The sequence below is a fragment of the Calidris pugnax genome, unplaced genomic scaffold (genome assembly GCF_001431845.1).
Source record: "Calidris pugnax isolate Ruff unplaced genomic scaffold, ASM143184v1 scaffold270, whole genome shotgun sequence".
In the NCBI taxonomy this organism is placed as follows: Eukaryota; Metazoa; Chordata; class Aves; order Charadriiformes; family Scolopacidae; genus Calidris; species Calidris pugnax.
Genome location: NW_015091277.1, coordinates 613,233 through 629,726, shown reverse-complemented (window position 1 = coordinate 629,726; position 16,494 = coordinate 613,233). Strand labels below are relative to the sequence as shown.

The following is a 16,494-nucleotide window of genomic DNA, read 5'->3' as shown; positions in this document are numbered from 1 at the left end:
TTTACAGTAGGTAGAATCAATTTAAGGCAGCAATAACACCAAGAGAAAGTCTGCCCAACAGCAGCAATTACCTACGAAGATGTTAATGACCAATCAGTTTATCTCTGTTCTAGACATGGAGTGTGTTTCCTTTAATATTATAACCTATTACTGCACAAATTTTACACACAAAAATACTGAAGGGTGCAACTTACAGCACTACCAGGCTTCACCTTCACTTGGAATCACAGAATGGTTAGAGACGGAAGGGACCTTAAATGTCATCCAGTTCCAACCCCCTGCCCTGGGCAGGGACACCTCCCACCAGACCAGGTTACTCAAAGCCCCCTCCAACCTGGCCTTGAACCCCTCCAGGGATGGGGCAGCTACAGCTTCTCTGGGCAACCTGGGCCAGGCTCTCACCACCCTCACACCAAAGAAGTTCTGCCCCACATCTCAGCTCCATCTCCCCTCTTTCAGGGTCAAACCCTTCCCCCTCCTCCTAGGGCTCCTCTCCCTCATCAAGAGTCCCTCCCCAGCTTTCCTGGAGCCCCTTCAACGCCTCCTTCAAGGTCTCCCTGGAGCCTTCTCTTCTCCAGGCTGACCCCCCCCAACTCTCTCAGCCTGTCCTCCCAGCAGAGGGGCTCCAGCCCTTGGATCATCTCCCGGACCTCCTCTGGCCCCTCTCCAACAGGTCCACGTCCTTCCTGTGTTGAGGACTCCAGAGCTGGACACAGCAGATCCAAGAGCCCATTCAGTAACATGCCAGATATACAAGACCATGAGATAAAGCTCTGTTCTTTACCCATGCATTAACATCCTTAAAAAAAAAAAGATTAAAGCAATATTACTTTTAAATGATTTGAACAAGATTCTGGAAGTTACAAAAAGAAAGCCCACCACCTTATGTCATTTTTAAGAGACCTAAATGTACAGTTTGCACAAGAATCATCAAAAAAACCAATTCTTCAGGCTGCAAAGGTCAGATAACAAGCTTTTCCCTATCAGGCAGAGTCACACAAATTCCTAGAAATGCCACAAACTCAGAAGTGTTTCTTCACATGATAAAGCGAATTTTAAGTAGGTCAAACCACCTGGCAGCATTGTCAGAAACTTCACAGAAAGTAGGAAAAATGGCATTTATTTTATGGTATGAAGTAGCCCCAGCTGGTTCACGTGATGTGATAATTTTCCAACTGTGATACAGATTTACCCCGAGTACCAATCTATGCCTACATATTGGAGGACTGGGTCCAGTTCTGGGCTCCCCAGTTCCAGAAGGACAGGGAACTGCTGAAGAAGAGTCCAGTGAAGGCTACGAAGATGAGGGAGTGGAGAATCCCTGCTGAGGAAAGGCTGAGAGACCTGGGGCTGTTCAGCTGAAGAAGAAGAGACTGAGAGGGGATCTCACTGATGTTGATGAATATATAAAGGGTGGGTGGCAAGAGGATGGGGCCAGGTTCTTCTCAGTGATGCCCTGTGACAGGCCAAGGGGCAAAAGGCACAAACTGGAACATGGGAAATTCCTTCTCAACATGAGGAAAAACCTCTTTGAGGGTGGCAGAGCCCTGGAAGAGGCTGCCCAGAGAGGTGGTGGAGTATCCTTCTCTGGAGACATTCAAACCCCACCTGGACACGTTACTGTGGGACCTGCTCTGGGTGGACCTGCTTTGGCAGGGGGGTGGACGAGATGATCTTCAGAGGTCCCTTCCAACCCCTGTGATACTTTCCTGCCCCACCAGGCTGTTTCTATATAAAGATGTTGAAATGCAGAGTTACACAGCAACATCTACTGACACAACTCTTAGCTACAGGCCACACAGCAGACATTCCTCTCCACCAAAAATAAGGTTCCACCTAAATAATAATGAGATCTATACACTATATTATGGTTCCTCTATTGCAATACGATGCATATGAGCAGCTGTCTCAGCTCCTCATTTCCATTCTCAAGATGCTAGATCCTACCTGCTGAAATCTACACATCTATCCCCTGAAAAAAAAAAAAAAACAGAATAAAGGCATCTTGATGCCTGAATGAACCAGATGGTGAAAAACTGGAAAAAAAATGCACAACTACCAGTTTTACACCATGAAGTTGGTCACGTTTCAAGAAACACTGCCTTCAGAAAGCAAAGGATAGAATTTTTCAGAGAATAAGTGGAGTGGCCCAGAATAACTAGTTTCAGGAGGGAAAGAATTTGGAGCAGCAACATATTTCAGCCATTTCTTTGCCCCCCTGTACTACATCGTGTTGAAAGGAAAACCCCTCCCAGAGTCAGACACCAAGTGGTCAATACAAACTGTTCAATCCTAAGGAAATTTGCAGAACATGCAACAAAAGGGTTTCAGCCCTAGTTATTAAAGAAGTTTGCCCTTTGAAAGGGGAGTTTGTCCACTTCTCTGCCACAGAATTATATACAGGTCCGTGTATTTGCAAACACACAAAAAGGCTTTCTTTGCGCAGAGTGTTCAGAATCTAGCAGCTAAAAATAAAAAATAAATAAATAAAGATGCCTATGTGGGGAAAGACTCTACCTTCAGTGATGAAGGGCACATACAGCACAGAGAGAAATGCAACTTTCCAAAGATAAGGGTCTTTCCTGCCTGACAGCTGCAAAAGTAGCTATAATCCAATATCCTTGAAGAATATAATTTATTCTTCTATATCCCTGCACCCCTGACCACAGACAGATGTTGAGTTATGTAGACCTGTAAAGACTAGTTCTGGTTTTATTTCTTTAAGGAGACAACAGAAAGCTTATCATTAACTAAAAGCTACACTTGCTTCCCCTAAATACACTTTCTGAAAAGGTATCACTGCAAGAGCAAGTGCAAGCCTTACCAGTTAGTAGCAACAAGCGTAAAATGGTCAAAAGAAAATGTGAAAGCCAAGAAGGCACTGAGGAAACCAGAGGAGAAACCTGGTTTTTAGGAAAGCCAGTGTAGCACCCAGAACTGATTTGATTGAACTTGGGTCAAAAGTGGTTTTACCCGCAAGGACACAGTCTCAGACAAGACCAAGAAGATTCAGAAAATACCTAAAGGAGTGGGAATCCTTTAAGTCCAAGCTGACAGCTTCAAAAATAAAATCTCTGAAGCTGACATTTATTTTTTTTAAAAAATCAGCCCAATTCAAACAAATCTAAACAGAGTTTCAGTGTATGATTATGAGAAAAGATTAAACTAAGAGTGCTTCAGTGGTTCTACACCAGAAAGTAACCAGGAAAATAAATTGGATGTGGTTGTGAGGAAAGAAGCAGAATCCCTCTGAAATCCCCAAGCAAAATTGCTGTATAATTTACTACAAAATAGCAATAAAAAAAAGCTTGAACAAAACTAGTGAGTGATGGTTTTTGTCAGTGTTAGGTTGATGGTTGGACTTGATGACCTGAAAGGTCCCTTCCAACCTACACGATTCTATGAAAAGCAGAAGTTGGAGGTAAAATTATGTGAAAGTCAAATGTAGTTAAAAAACAAAACAGCTTTATTGGCAGCACACACTTGTATTTACACGGAGAAGAAAAGCTGTAAATGCTAGAGGAGGAGTTACACGAGGACTGTCACACACCTACAGTAAAGCAGTAACATCCTTCAGGGCACACAAGGTGCACACAAAGGCTTTTGAAACCTTATTTCCCAACTCTTTTTTCTTGCCATGAGCTAAGTATCAATTGCAGCAAGAAAACTGCAACCAGAATAAGAATATGACCCAAAGAAAATATTCATTTTTTCATTGCATATCAATAACAGCCCAGGTGCTGCTGGACAGAAGACACAGAAGAAAGGTAAAATTCCATATTTTTTTTCCAGTATTGCTGCTACAGTTTTCCATTTTGCTCCTTTAGATGACAGGAGCTTCCTAGAAAGCAAGTGTTTTCAGCACAAACCTGCATTTTTAAGGTTACCTTGTATACAAGTGGGTTTGAAGGTTCTAAAAGAGCAGCTAAAGTGCATTACCTGGTGAGGCTATAAGCTGCCAGTGCTTCGATTTTAAATTTATTTGAATATTCCCATTTGAGAACATTACTCTCGCTGGTTTTGTTTGCCAAGGGGATAGCCATTTAATCAATAAATTTACAATTTTCACCAATAAAAATCATAGTTGTTACACTGCCTAATGTCCCTGTCCTACTTGCAGTTTATTCTGCTACTCTCTTATGACAGGTAAGTTCTCAAAATTCAGGAAACATTGCCAGAATTGTTTGGTCAGCTTCTAAAAATTTTCTTATTTTGGCTCATAAGTGGTCTTAATTAACAACAAAGACATTAAATACACTAATAAAATGCACTTTATTCTAAGATTGCTTAAATCTACTCCAGCAATTTAATTCACAGGCAAAAGAATTGAAGTAACAAGGGGTTTTTTTGAGCAACGAGGGGAAAAAAATAATAAAATAATAAATAAAAGAGTACCATACCTAAATGGTCATACTGAGATGGGCAACAATAAAGGACACTTCCAAAATAGACTGAAGTATCTTCGTGCACAAGATTTTCATTAGACTTGCAAAATGGTATTTGTCCACATCTGCTTTCATAATCAGGTTTTATATGTGGGAGCGTAAAGAAACTAAAACTGCTATTTCATCCACGTATTATCTCAAAAATTGAAATTTACCACTAAGATGTCTTCAAGTATTATGAAGACCTGTCACCGCCACAGAGAAAAAAGCATCTCAAGAGATTAGAAAATACCCATATAAGCAAGCAGGAAAGGTATTGTATTGCACTTTCCTGACACCAAAAATCCCTTCCTACAGAAGATTTCGGGTGGCACTTCATAAATAATATTTAGTATAACCAAAGTGGGGCCGTATAATATTCAGAATATCCAGAATTGACAGGAAAATTATAAAGCAAGACCAACGAAGAGCAGAAATATCCTTTAAGTGCACAGAGCTGCTGAAGGCTACAGGAAGAGTTGGCTTGTGCCATCTAGTTTGGGTTGAATGGCAGATAAGTCATTTAAATAGAGGAGGTATGTTCTGTGTAAGAAGTGATTTAGGTGAAGGAACTGACAAAAAAAAAAAAGCAACTGGAAGCCACAGAGCAGGGTGACAAAATAAATCCCTAGCTCTTGCAGCCAGAAAGAGCTGAATAAATTATATGAAAGGACAAAGAAGGAGATTATTTGTGCTCTACATCGGCTACAACTGTATCTGCAATTTAGCTACAGAGCTTGTACAAGAACCAAAACTGAGAGGTACTTTTAAACCTTACGAGCTCAGAAGCAAGACCTGACAGCAAAGGATCAGGGAAGAGGACACTGAATTCAGGCCCAGATTATTAATACTGAAATCCTGAAAAACCAGAATTGCCTCCTGCTTCAGGAAAACTGAACTGACAGCACCAGGAAGATGAGTCCAAGCTGTGTCCCAAACCATCTACAATTTGAAGGAAAATCATCAAAATACCATAGTCTGGAGGCTTGCATGCAGCCAGAGAGTTCTGAATGTGGCCACCTTGTCCCTTGCAGCACTCTCCCCACATACAAATGGCTACCCAGGGTGTTGATATGAAGCCACTGCCTCCATTTGCATCCCCACAAGACTGGACTTGCTGGTTGTGGCTAATGCAGAAACTGCGTGTCAAGGAGTCATCTTCTCTCCAGCCAAGAACTCCATATGAAAATCTATCCTGAATTTGGGCAATCCCAAGCACAAGTGCGGGTGTTGATATGAAGCCACTGCCTCCATTTGCATCCCCACAAGACTGGACTTGCTGGTTGTGGCTAATGCAGAAACTGCGTGTCAAGGAGTCATCTTCTCTCCAGCCAAGAACTCCATATGAAAATCTACCCTGAATGTGGGCAATCCCAAGTACAAGTTTAGGCTGGGTGGAGAATGGCTGCAGAGCAGCCCCGAGGAGAAGGACTTGGAGGTGTTGGTGGATGTTGAGCTTCTCACGAGCCAGTAACATGTGCTGTCAGGCGAGAAAGCCCCCCACATCCTGGGCTGCATCCCCAGCAGCGTGGCCAGCAGGGCCGGGGGGGGATTCTGCCCCTCTGCTCTGCTCTGGGGAGATCTCTCCCCAATGTTGTCTCCAGCTCTGGGGCCTCAGCTCAGGAGAGACATGGACCTGTTGGAGAGGGGCCAGAAGAGGCCACCATGGAGATGCTGGGAGGGCTGGAGCCCCTCTGCTGGGAGGACAGGCTGAGAGAGCTGGGGGGGTTCAGCCTGGAGAAGAGAAGGCTCCAGGGAGACCTTGGAGCCCCTTCCAGTCCCTCAAGGGGCTCCAGGAAAGCTGGGGAGGGACTCTTGATCAGGGAGGGGAGCCACAGGACAAAGGGGAATGGTTTTAAACCGAAAGAGGGGAGGATTGAGATGAGATGTGGGGAAAAACTTCTTTGGTGTGAGGGTGGTGAGAGCCTGGCCCAGGTTGCCCAGAGAAGCTGTGGCTGCCCCATCCCTGGAGGGGTTCAAGGGCAGGTTGGAGGGGGCTTGGAGCAACCTGGTCTGGTGGGAGGTGTCCCTGCCCAGGGCAGGTGGTTGGAACTGGATGATCTTTAAGGTCCCTTCTAACCCAAACCATTTTGTGATTCTACACCACAGTACTACCACCATTAAAAAAAACCCACCTGTCAGCTGTGCTATTTACAATAGGCAAGTTTAAACTTTTTCATCACTGATGTAGTAATCAGCACTGCCATATAATTAAATTGGCTGCAGTCACAGTATTAGCTAAACAAGGACAAACACTACTGCGGAGCCTTTGGAAAGAAAACATAGGGTGAAACAGTTGCAACAGAGAGCAAATAAATAGCTTCCCACTGAGAAGCCATAAACCCTGGTTTAAGAGTGAGAACCAAAACTTAATATGCTCTTGTATTTGCACAAGAGTCTTAACAGCCACACCATTTTAAAATATTCTATGTTTAAATGAAGTGTCTGTCTTAAAGAATGAAGTCAAGGCTTGTTTTCAGTAACCAGGCATTTTTTGAGGACTTCAAATGCTACACCTTAAGTCTTCCCAGAACAGCTCAGATGTCCATGCAACACAAGTGAGATAACAGTTCTTACTTGTCATGTCAAAAAAGCATTCCTTCTCAAAACTAAGCATTTTCCCACTTTGAGCATCCAAGTGTGAAAATTAAAAAGTTTAGAAGTTGAATTTCAGCTTGTCACCCGTGTTAACAAGCCAGAACAAATAGGAGTTACCCTCACCTTCTGTTCAAATGAAGCTCCGTAATAACCATCATTGAGACCAAAAATAATCTCGTTTGGGTTTCTTGCGTGTATCTGTAAGAAAAGAAGAAAACAAATCATTTTACGGTCACCTTACTATGACTTTACACTGCAAACAAGCTCTCTCTGATAGGCAAATCCAGTTTGTCATCCCCTGTAATTCTAGGCACAAGTGAAACCTAAGAGAAAATTGAATTTAACCATAGAAAATGCATTTGCTTCACAGCTTTAATAACAGTCACTGAGATGTTTGGCATTTCTACCTTGAAATCAGAAACACTGGCCAGAGCATCTTTCCTACTGCATTTCCAGCTGACAAAAATAACTAAGAGACCAGGAAACTAATCAAGGAGATAAGTCTGAAGAGTAATTAGCTTTTACTAGGTAATGATTTTCAGGCTGGATATTAGGAAAAATTTTTTCACTGAAAGGGTTATCAGCCATTGGAATGGGCTGCCCAGGGAGGTGGTTGAGGCACCATCCCTGGAGGTGTTCAAAAGCCACGTTGCTGTAGTGCTGGGAGGTATGGTTTAGTGATGGTGGTGCTTGTTTGTTGTGTGGGTGTATTTTTGTCAGTTAGGTTGATGGTTGGACAAGATAATCTTTAAGGTCCCTTCCAACCTAGAAGATTCTGTGATTCTGTGATTATTACCTAAAATGATACTCAAAGTCAAGCTTTTGTGGTCATAGTAGACACAAAATCAGCATTCAGTATTTTAGCTAATATCCTGCTATTAATGTAAAGAACATTATTTCAAATAAAATCATGCCCTAGAGAATATCCTTTCGGGAGCCATTTCTTCCGCCCAGTAAAAAAATGAGGAAAAAAAGCCACACTATGAAGGGAACTGGGTCTGGCAGCGATGGAGTTAATTTTCTTCATAGCAGTCCATATGGAGTGGTGTTTTAGATCTTTAGCGTTGGTATCACATCAGTGTTTTAGCTACTGCTGAGCAGCACTTGCACAGCATCAAGGTTCCCTCTGCTTCTCACTCTGCCCCCGCAGCGAGCGGGGCTGGGGGTGGGCAGAAGCTTGAGAGGGGACAGAGCTGTGACAGCTGATGCTGAGTGACCAAAGGGATATTCCATCCCATATCACATCGTGCACAGCAGTGAAAAAACAGGGGTAGCTGTTGATTGGGGACTAGCTGGCCATCAGTCTTCAGGTGGGAGGTGGTGACTGACTACACCTCTGCATCACTTGTGTGTTGTTCTTCCCTCCCTCTCCCTTTTTTATTTTTATTTTGTTTTTAAGTTATTAAACCGTCTTTATATCAAACCACAATTTTTTTTTCGCCTCATTTTTGCTCCTCTGACTGTCTCCCAGCCCACCATTGCAGGGGGTGCTGGCCAGGATCAATGCATCACGTAAAACTAGAGAAGTCATTCCCTATAAAGCTTTCTTCCCAGGCTTTGAAGCCCCCCAATTTAAAAATATACCATTTAGATTTGAAGTGAGATATAAACTATGATCTATTCTAAATAGATCCTACCAATTAATCAAAGTGCCGACTGGAACTAGAAGAATTTATTTGATTCAAAAGGCACCATATTTTTGGTGGGTTTATTATTTATGTGATATTCCTACCAATTAATCAAAGTGCCGACTGGAACTAGAAGAATTTATTTGATTCAAAAGGCACCATGTTTTTGGTGGGTTTATTATTATTTATGTGATATGGGTTTATTTTTGAGCCACTTTCACTATAAGCTCCACAATAGAGAAAACACCTCACTTTTCACCTCTTTCAAAAGGCCAGAGAGCAGAATTAAAACAGACCTTACACAGTAAGCTCCTTGGACTGAAGATCTTTGATGGGATGTCATGACTATGAGAATGGATTAAATCTGTAATATGCACAAACATCATGATCCCTGTTCATTTAACTACATGTACAATCATAATGTTATTTCCTTGAATGGAGACATTGCAATTTAAAGCACTGAGTGTATCATTTAAGAGCCTCAGTAAACAATGGTAGCTTAAAACATTCAGCCAGTCAAGATTTAAAGCTCTGAAGCAAGCTAACATGAACCTCTGCAATTGAACTTTAAGATACACCCTTCAAATGCAATTAATTTCCTTTCTTAGCATTCTATGTATTTTTTCATCCAGATGTTTTGTTTCCTTATGGAAAAAATTGAGGGAAAAATGTTTTCACGTTACCTGCTGGCCCAAGTACTTTAACCCATCTAGATTGACCTTCCATTCGATCAAAAGCTGAAAGTGCTCCTTCTTCCCACCCCAGATCCTCACGACAAAACAGGAGACAGAGGTATCGAGACGATCGGGCATTATTCCAAAGTCCAGACTCCTCCATGTGGGATTCTGCAGGTATCCAAAGAGGGATAAAAAAAAAAATAATAACTCAAGCTGAAAGTACTGCTAAAATTGACAATTCAGAAAGCAGCAAAGTTCATGTCAAAGATTAAAAAAAACACCTTAAGAATCATGAACACCAGCCATCTCAAAGTTTACAAAAAGTTGAAGCCAATAAGCTCTGCTGCTTCCTTTTTCTGTTTTCTAGAGAGAATTCTTGGGTGAAAAGCCACATGCTGTAAAGTACTTTAGAAACTCAGAGTGGGCTCTGCTTCTTTCCATTACGAGATGTTGAAGAATTTACTTCAGAATCAACTAATTCAGCTTAGCCACATCAGGAACTTTAAAAGTGGAAGTAACATTCCTTTCCGAGTTATAATTCAGCTTCTGAAAACAAGGGCACAGCTTACATTGCAAAAGTTAGAATTTAAAAAGCTGATCCATTCCCCAATAATTAAGTTTGCATAATTTATTGGCAGGTTTAAGTCACATTCTTCTCCTCCTTGACTGATGCTGACGGCAACCCTCAAACCTTGTCACCAAGAGCTCTTCTTCACTCCAGGAGATCAGACATCCATCTCAAGCTTTATAGAAGCAGCACAAATTAAACTGCAAACATCTATTCCACTAGAACTCAGATTTGCAAACACAACACATTCCAAGAACTTGGACTCACCTTTGATAACATTTCAATTAAAGATTTATGGGACCTGTTGTAACTGGCCCAAACTGCAACCAAACCAAGTCAATCCAACACCTACAAGTGCCGAGAGCCAGATACCAACTTTAGGACTTCCACAGGCCATAAATCAGTGGGTGTCCAAATGCAGAAATGGGAAAGTGCTTTTTATATGTATCTATCTTCCTCCTCGCCCACAAACAGCAACGGTAGCTCCTCCAAAACAAAAGCAGAAGGTAGGAACCACCCATCATCCCAGTAGGCACTGGTCCAGGTTGGCCAGAGAAGCTGTGGCTGCCCCATCCCTGGAGAGGTTCAAGGCCAGGCTGGATGGGGTGGGAGCAACCTGGTCTGGTGGGAGGTGTCCCTGCCCATGGAAAGGGGCTAGGACTGGATGGTCTTTAAGGTCCCTTCCAACCCAAACCATTCTATGACTATCTCATGAAAGAGCAAGCCTTTCCTTCTAGTGCTTAAGCAGCCTGGAACAGGCCAAGCATCTCTGAACAATTAGTATAAGGCAATTTAGAATAAGATGCCTCTAAAAAGAAGGGAGGGGCAGAGTTACCCACTATTACAGAAGGAATGCATTAATCAAGTTTTCCTAAGGAGAAGGGATATTTGGTGGCTATTCAGGCACAAGGATACCAGGTCATTAAAATACCCATAGATTATGTACGGAATTCACTCAAGACATCCTTTATTTAAGATTTTTATCATTCCATCTTATATTTCCTTTGCTTAGATTCCCTTTTTGTTATTCATTTTCCTGATGTAGAATAGGCAGAATTCAACATTCTGAAGTCCCAAGAAACCTGTCTCTTGGACAAGTTAACAGCCTTGTGGATGTAGAGAGCTCTTCCTCCATTAAGGAGGTTTTCGAAGCATTTACAACCCAGCGTGCTATAAATATTACCTTTTATGTTACTACCTTTTCTACATTGTTAACTCAGACATTAAAAAGTCTGTTCAGCAGGTTTTCAAACTCCCTTACCCAACACTTGCAACATCCTGCTCCCACAAACAGACCTACCCCTTCTCAAGCACAATAAACTGTTCAGTTGTGGTCCCTTTGCTGACCTGAGCTGGAAAAATTAGGAACTGAGACTTTTCAAACTTCAGTTTCTTAAAGCTATTCACTCTTCAAAGAATATACACGTTTATATATGAAGGTAGATGTTCCTTAGTGTTCACCTATACAATAAAAAGCTTTTCAAAGGAAATCAGTGGTATATTTTGCAACGCTTTTTGACTCTCCCTTTATTTGGGGTGTTGCAAGCAGGACCTCTGCTTCTACTCCAAGGTGGTTAAACCACACAGCATAAGCTTCTAATGAATCTGTACACCCAGCAAAGTGCTTCTTGAATAAGCAACTGGCAGACATTTAAATAAGAACAGCTATTTCTGTTGATAACACCAGCAAGAAGAGGGAAAAAAAAAAAAGATGAACTGTAAACAAACCTAAGTTGTGATACATACAATTCTCTGAAATTAGTTAAACCAGTAAAAATCCAGCTCACCTTGCCCGTTTGGTGTTCTCAATACTTAAAATAGATATATATTGTAAAGCTTGACCTGAGCACTGAAGAGTTTTCACATTAAAATCCCCTACCCTTGGGTCATTTCGTCCTGTCTGCAGGAGTACAGACAGAGCATTACTCCACAGCTGTTAAAAATAAAATGCATTTCTACTATTCAGTAACTCCCTATTCCAACCTTGTGAAAAGAACCTAAAAAGGAGAAAAATGTGCAGAACTGAGGAGTGGAAAGACACGTTTAACAGTTATGGTATTCAGCAAAGAAATCGATATACTGCAATAAATACATAATTTTTAAAAGAAAGGTTTTCCATATTAAAATAACTTACCAGAGAATTCTTGATCACCTCACTCTTATAAAATTCTAAAGAAAAAGGAGTAAAAACAACACCTTTAGGTTAGCTTAAACACTGATAAAATTTTAGCATTTGAAATAGAAAAAGCTATAATAAGTAACACTCACGGAAGACAAATGCTAGTGGGCCTAGTTTATCAGTAACACATTCATGAGAAAGACTTGAAAATGCAGTCATGCCTTTGACCAAAAGTACTCATTCACACCTCATTATTACAAGTCATTATTTAAATTTAGCATTTCATCTTTATACCCAAGATAATCCTCAAGATTTACTTGAGGTTTTGGTTTCTGGGGAAAGAACATACTTTGGTATTTTACAATATTTGGATGACATTTGCCAAGTGACAGGTTTGTCGTATGACATCTTCCTGGAAGAGCGCAGCGGGGATGGACTAATTGCTCCGCTTTCCTGAAGAGCAAGGGTGACCTGTTCCAGATGCTTAGAAAGTGAACAGCCAAATTACCCCACCGAGGCGCCAAGAACCCTGTATTTAAATGGAAATAAGCAACTGCTGACACAGGGACCTTGGCTTTCCCAGCCAAAATAAGAGCTTAAAAGTCTTTAGGTAGACAGCTCTGGAGGTTGGAATGCAGATTTTGTACAACAGCCCTCGGTCTACTGGAGTCCAAGGACAAAGCTTTGATGGAGTACTGTGTCCAGTTCTGGGCTCCCCAGTTCAAGGACAGGAACTGCTGGAGAAGGTGCAGTAAAAGGGCAACAAAGATGATTAGGGGACTAGAACATCTCTCTTATGAGGAAAGGCTGAGGGACTTGGGGCTTTTTAGTCTGGAGAAGAGAAGGATGAGGAGGGACCTCATCAATGCTTCTAAAATATCTAAAGGGCAGGTGGCAAGAGGATGAGACCAGTCTTTTTTCAGTGGTGCCCAGTGACAGGACAAGAGGAAATGGGCACAAACTTGACCATAAGAAGTTCCACCTAAACATGAGGAAAAACTTCTTTCTTGTGAGGGTGGCAGAGCCCTGGAAGAGGCTGCCCAGGGAGGTGGTGGAGTCTCCTTTGCTGGAGATATTCAAAACCTGCCTGGACACATTCCTGTGGGACCTGCTCTGGGTGGCCCTGCTCTGGCAGGCCCTGCTCTGGCAGGGGGTTGGACGAGATGATCTCCAGAGGTCCCTTCCAACCTTGACCATTCTGTGATTCTGTGAGTGCAGAACAGGCCTGTACATCAAACACTGCAGAAACAGTGATCTATTATAGGTTCAACCAACCACCTCAAGAAAGCCCAGGGAGCAAGCTCAACTTAGGTATTCTTATCTTTCTAAAACAGCAACCTCGAAAAAAAGCGAGGTTCAACTACACTAGCTGAAAATAAAAATTAGGAGAAAGAAAAAAATTCACCTGCAAAGCTCCAACTGTTGATCATATCACAAGAAGCACTAAAATACATTTTTTTAATAACATCTCTCCACCATGAAAAAAAAACAACTATACATTGTAGTGGAAAGCAAAGCATTAGAGAAAAATGAGACCAAACACTCAAATACAGTTATCAAAAGCAGAATAGATGCCTGGATGCTTCTTGTCATTGGCTGAGAGTTGTGGTTTCAAATCATTTTTTTAATAATAAGTGCTGGTTTATGTTCCATAAAATAACTGGTACGCACGAAGTGGAACACTCTCCCCCACACAAAGCAACCAAGGCCTCAAAAGTTCTTCTGTGCTCTTGGAAGTTCCCAAATTTCTTAAGTTATCGGTGGGGGGACAAAAAGAGACTGATTTAAGGGATAATACTAGATCTGTCATCTGTTTTGCTTCTGTGCCTGCTAACACTGAAAGGCTTTATGAAGTTCAGGAAAATAAAATGTTCTTTTCCACTGATAGGATCAGGATGCAAATAATGACAACAGATTGTCATGGCAAAAAAAAAAAAAAAGAGAGAATTCAGACCATAAGAATTCAATGATTAACTAGTAAAAAAGCTGACAGGGAGCCTGGTTTACCTTTGTATATCTTGGTGTTATCACACAAGTGAAGAGTGAAGTATGTATCCAAGAGGCGATAACCATTCTTATTGATGATGTTACGTGCCGCGATGTTCCGAAGATGACGAAGCCGGCGCTGAAAAGAAGAATAAAAACTAAATAGTTAAAGAATTCTCTTAGATTGAAATTGAACCTCTTTTTTTTTTTTTGGTATTAAAGTATTTTAATGATTTCCAAAGCCCCATTGTCAAAAAAATCCCACCAAACACTCAATTTTCTTTGGCAGAAAGCTGGTGTGAGCTATAAGCATTCAGCAAAGCTGACTGGACAAGCAACACCAGCACCTACGAGCCCTGATTAAGCAACACTGATCTCCAAGACAGGCTATTCTTACTCACGTCCCATACATAATTTTTATTCCACGTGTCTAAATCACCCCAACCATTCGAGCAGTTTCAAGCAAGTATGTGACACTCTTAGCATCAAACGGCAGCGGCATCACCCAGGTGTTCTGCATCATCAGGCTGGAAACACTTCCCAGCCAAAGCTAATTTCAACAAGCACCAGTGGACAACGAGCTCCAAGATAAACCACCACCTAATCCAGAGCCAGAAGGAACTGGCTGAACAAAGCTTCCTGAATTCACAGCAAACCTGGAAACCGCTCTAACCACCTGAAATAAAATAACATCAGACGGAGCATATCTAGATTTTTCAGGGAAAATTAAGACAAATTTGTGATGGCTGTCAGCTACCTTCTGCTTGGATAACTGAGTCCTTTTCTCTTGGATTGAATAAACTAAAGATTTTAGTGACATATTCCAGTGTAAGTGATTTCATCCAACTTCAACACTACCTTAGTTTGCTACGATACTGTATCTCGAATGAAAATCATCAGATTGAACCAATTCCACACACAAACACCCTCCACCCACCAAGTGCCAAATAGCTGTAATAGTTGCGGTTAAAATCCTCAGCTTCTAAGCATACTACGCCCTTTGTCTTTGACAAATATTTAACATCACTAGCTTCTTGTTAAATTTAACTAGTTAACCAAGCCATTTTGTAGGACTGTCCAGTCACTCTTAAATCACTGCTTCGTTGTGGTTCTTAAATTTTAACTTTGACAACCATGAACTTAACACTCGAACAGCCACTCCAAATATATAAAGTTCTCACTGAATCCTTTAATATCACGTTCTCCCAACCAATTTCTCAACCCACCACTGTCTCACTCAACTACCACAGGGGGGTTGATAAACAGCTCTCTATCCTTTTTGGATCACCACAAACCTCAAAAAACTAGTTTAGCATCTCCTTTTACTGCAGATTTCATTTTACAGTACACTTCTGTTTCCCCAAAAGCTTGTTAATTTTTAAGTCTGGATCCACCTTAACAGAAACACGCTCACATTGACCAAAGTCAGAATTTAAAATGCTTTTGAAACCAAAAGACAGCTTTTCTATTTGCAGCTTGTCCTAAAACGCTTTTAACAAGAGTTGAAAGGCCATCATCTGTTTTGGAATCACAATATGACATTTTATATCACTTAATATCACTCAAGTGATGTATTAGCTTCCCTTACTGGAACGATACAAGAAGAATATTAAATTTCTCTTCATGTGACAGACCCAAAACCTCCAGTAGATTCATTTCAGCAAAGTCTATTTATGAGTTAGACTAAAAACAGAGTCTGAAACAGGATGCCCAGATACCTCTAGCAATATATAAATTATAAAAATAATAAATAAACAAGAAAAAAACCCAAACACCACTTTTCAGCTGTTTCATTGCAGAACTACACGGTCTTATTTTGTTAGAAATCAATAGAAAGATTAAGCCTCACTTAAAAAAAAATAAATACATGGACTTTGTACATTATTTCAATTATAACCTTATAGTTATCTAATCCTATTTTTATAAGCAACTTGAACATCTCTTAAGAAATAGCTTTGAACACATGTTGCACTCCCTATAAAAATGATTCAAGGGTTTTATGGGCCATCTCTCTCCTTTAATTGGCTTCAGTAGCAAACAAATCAATCATCTGCCACGCTCATTCCTCCCTTCATTTTTTATTTATTTATTTTCTTTAATCCCTTAAACCCAAGAAGAATAGCCCACATGGCATCTAATAAAGAGGGTAACTTTCTCCAGATCTTTTTGGGATTGCAAACCAATAGTGTGACTGGTTTAAGCAGCAGGTTACAATGAAGCAGCCCCTCAAGCAAAGCCAAACAAGTGTCTCATCTTCTACTACATGCGATGAGATTTGGAAAAAGCTGTTGAGTGTCATACCTACACCTGAGTCCTTATTGCCATGGCTGGTGACTTCTTTGCACCCTCCAAAGGCTGGAATTTATCCTGAAGTCTAAAGTTTGACTTCTCCCAAATCAGTTGGAAGAGGAACATTAATTGGGGCTCCGAGACCACACAACACAGTTCGGGACTCAACACACACCAGGTAATGAATGTCTAATTAAATCTCCAA

The 16,494-nt window shown here is 41.2% G+C and overlaps 1 protein-coding gene across 1 annotated transcript in view; it reads right to left on the bottom strand.

Moving 5' to 3' along the window:
- Window positions 1–14,502, bottom strand: part of UVRAG (UV radiation resistance associated) — a 112,798-nt gene extending 98,296 nt beyond the window's left edge. Inside the window, exons 1-5 of the mRNA XM_014960605.1 lie at window positions 14,446–14,502; window positions 14,022–14,139; window positions 12,030–12,064; window positions 9,334–9,495; window positions 7,146–7,220 (exon numbers count right to left, since the gene is read on the bottom strand). Of these exons, the coding sequence (XP_014816091.1) occupies window positions 7,146–7,220; window positions 9,334–9,495; window positions 12,030–12,064; window positions 14,022–14,139; window positions 14,446–14,502 (447 nt within the window). The remainder of the gene's footprint in view (window positions 1–7,145; window positions 7,221–9,333; window positions 9,496–12,029; window positions 12,065–14,021; window positions 14,140–14,445) is intronic.
- Between the last annotated feature and the right edge of the window lie 1,992 nt (window positions 14,503–16,494).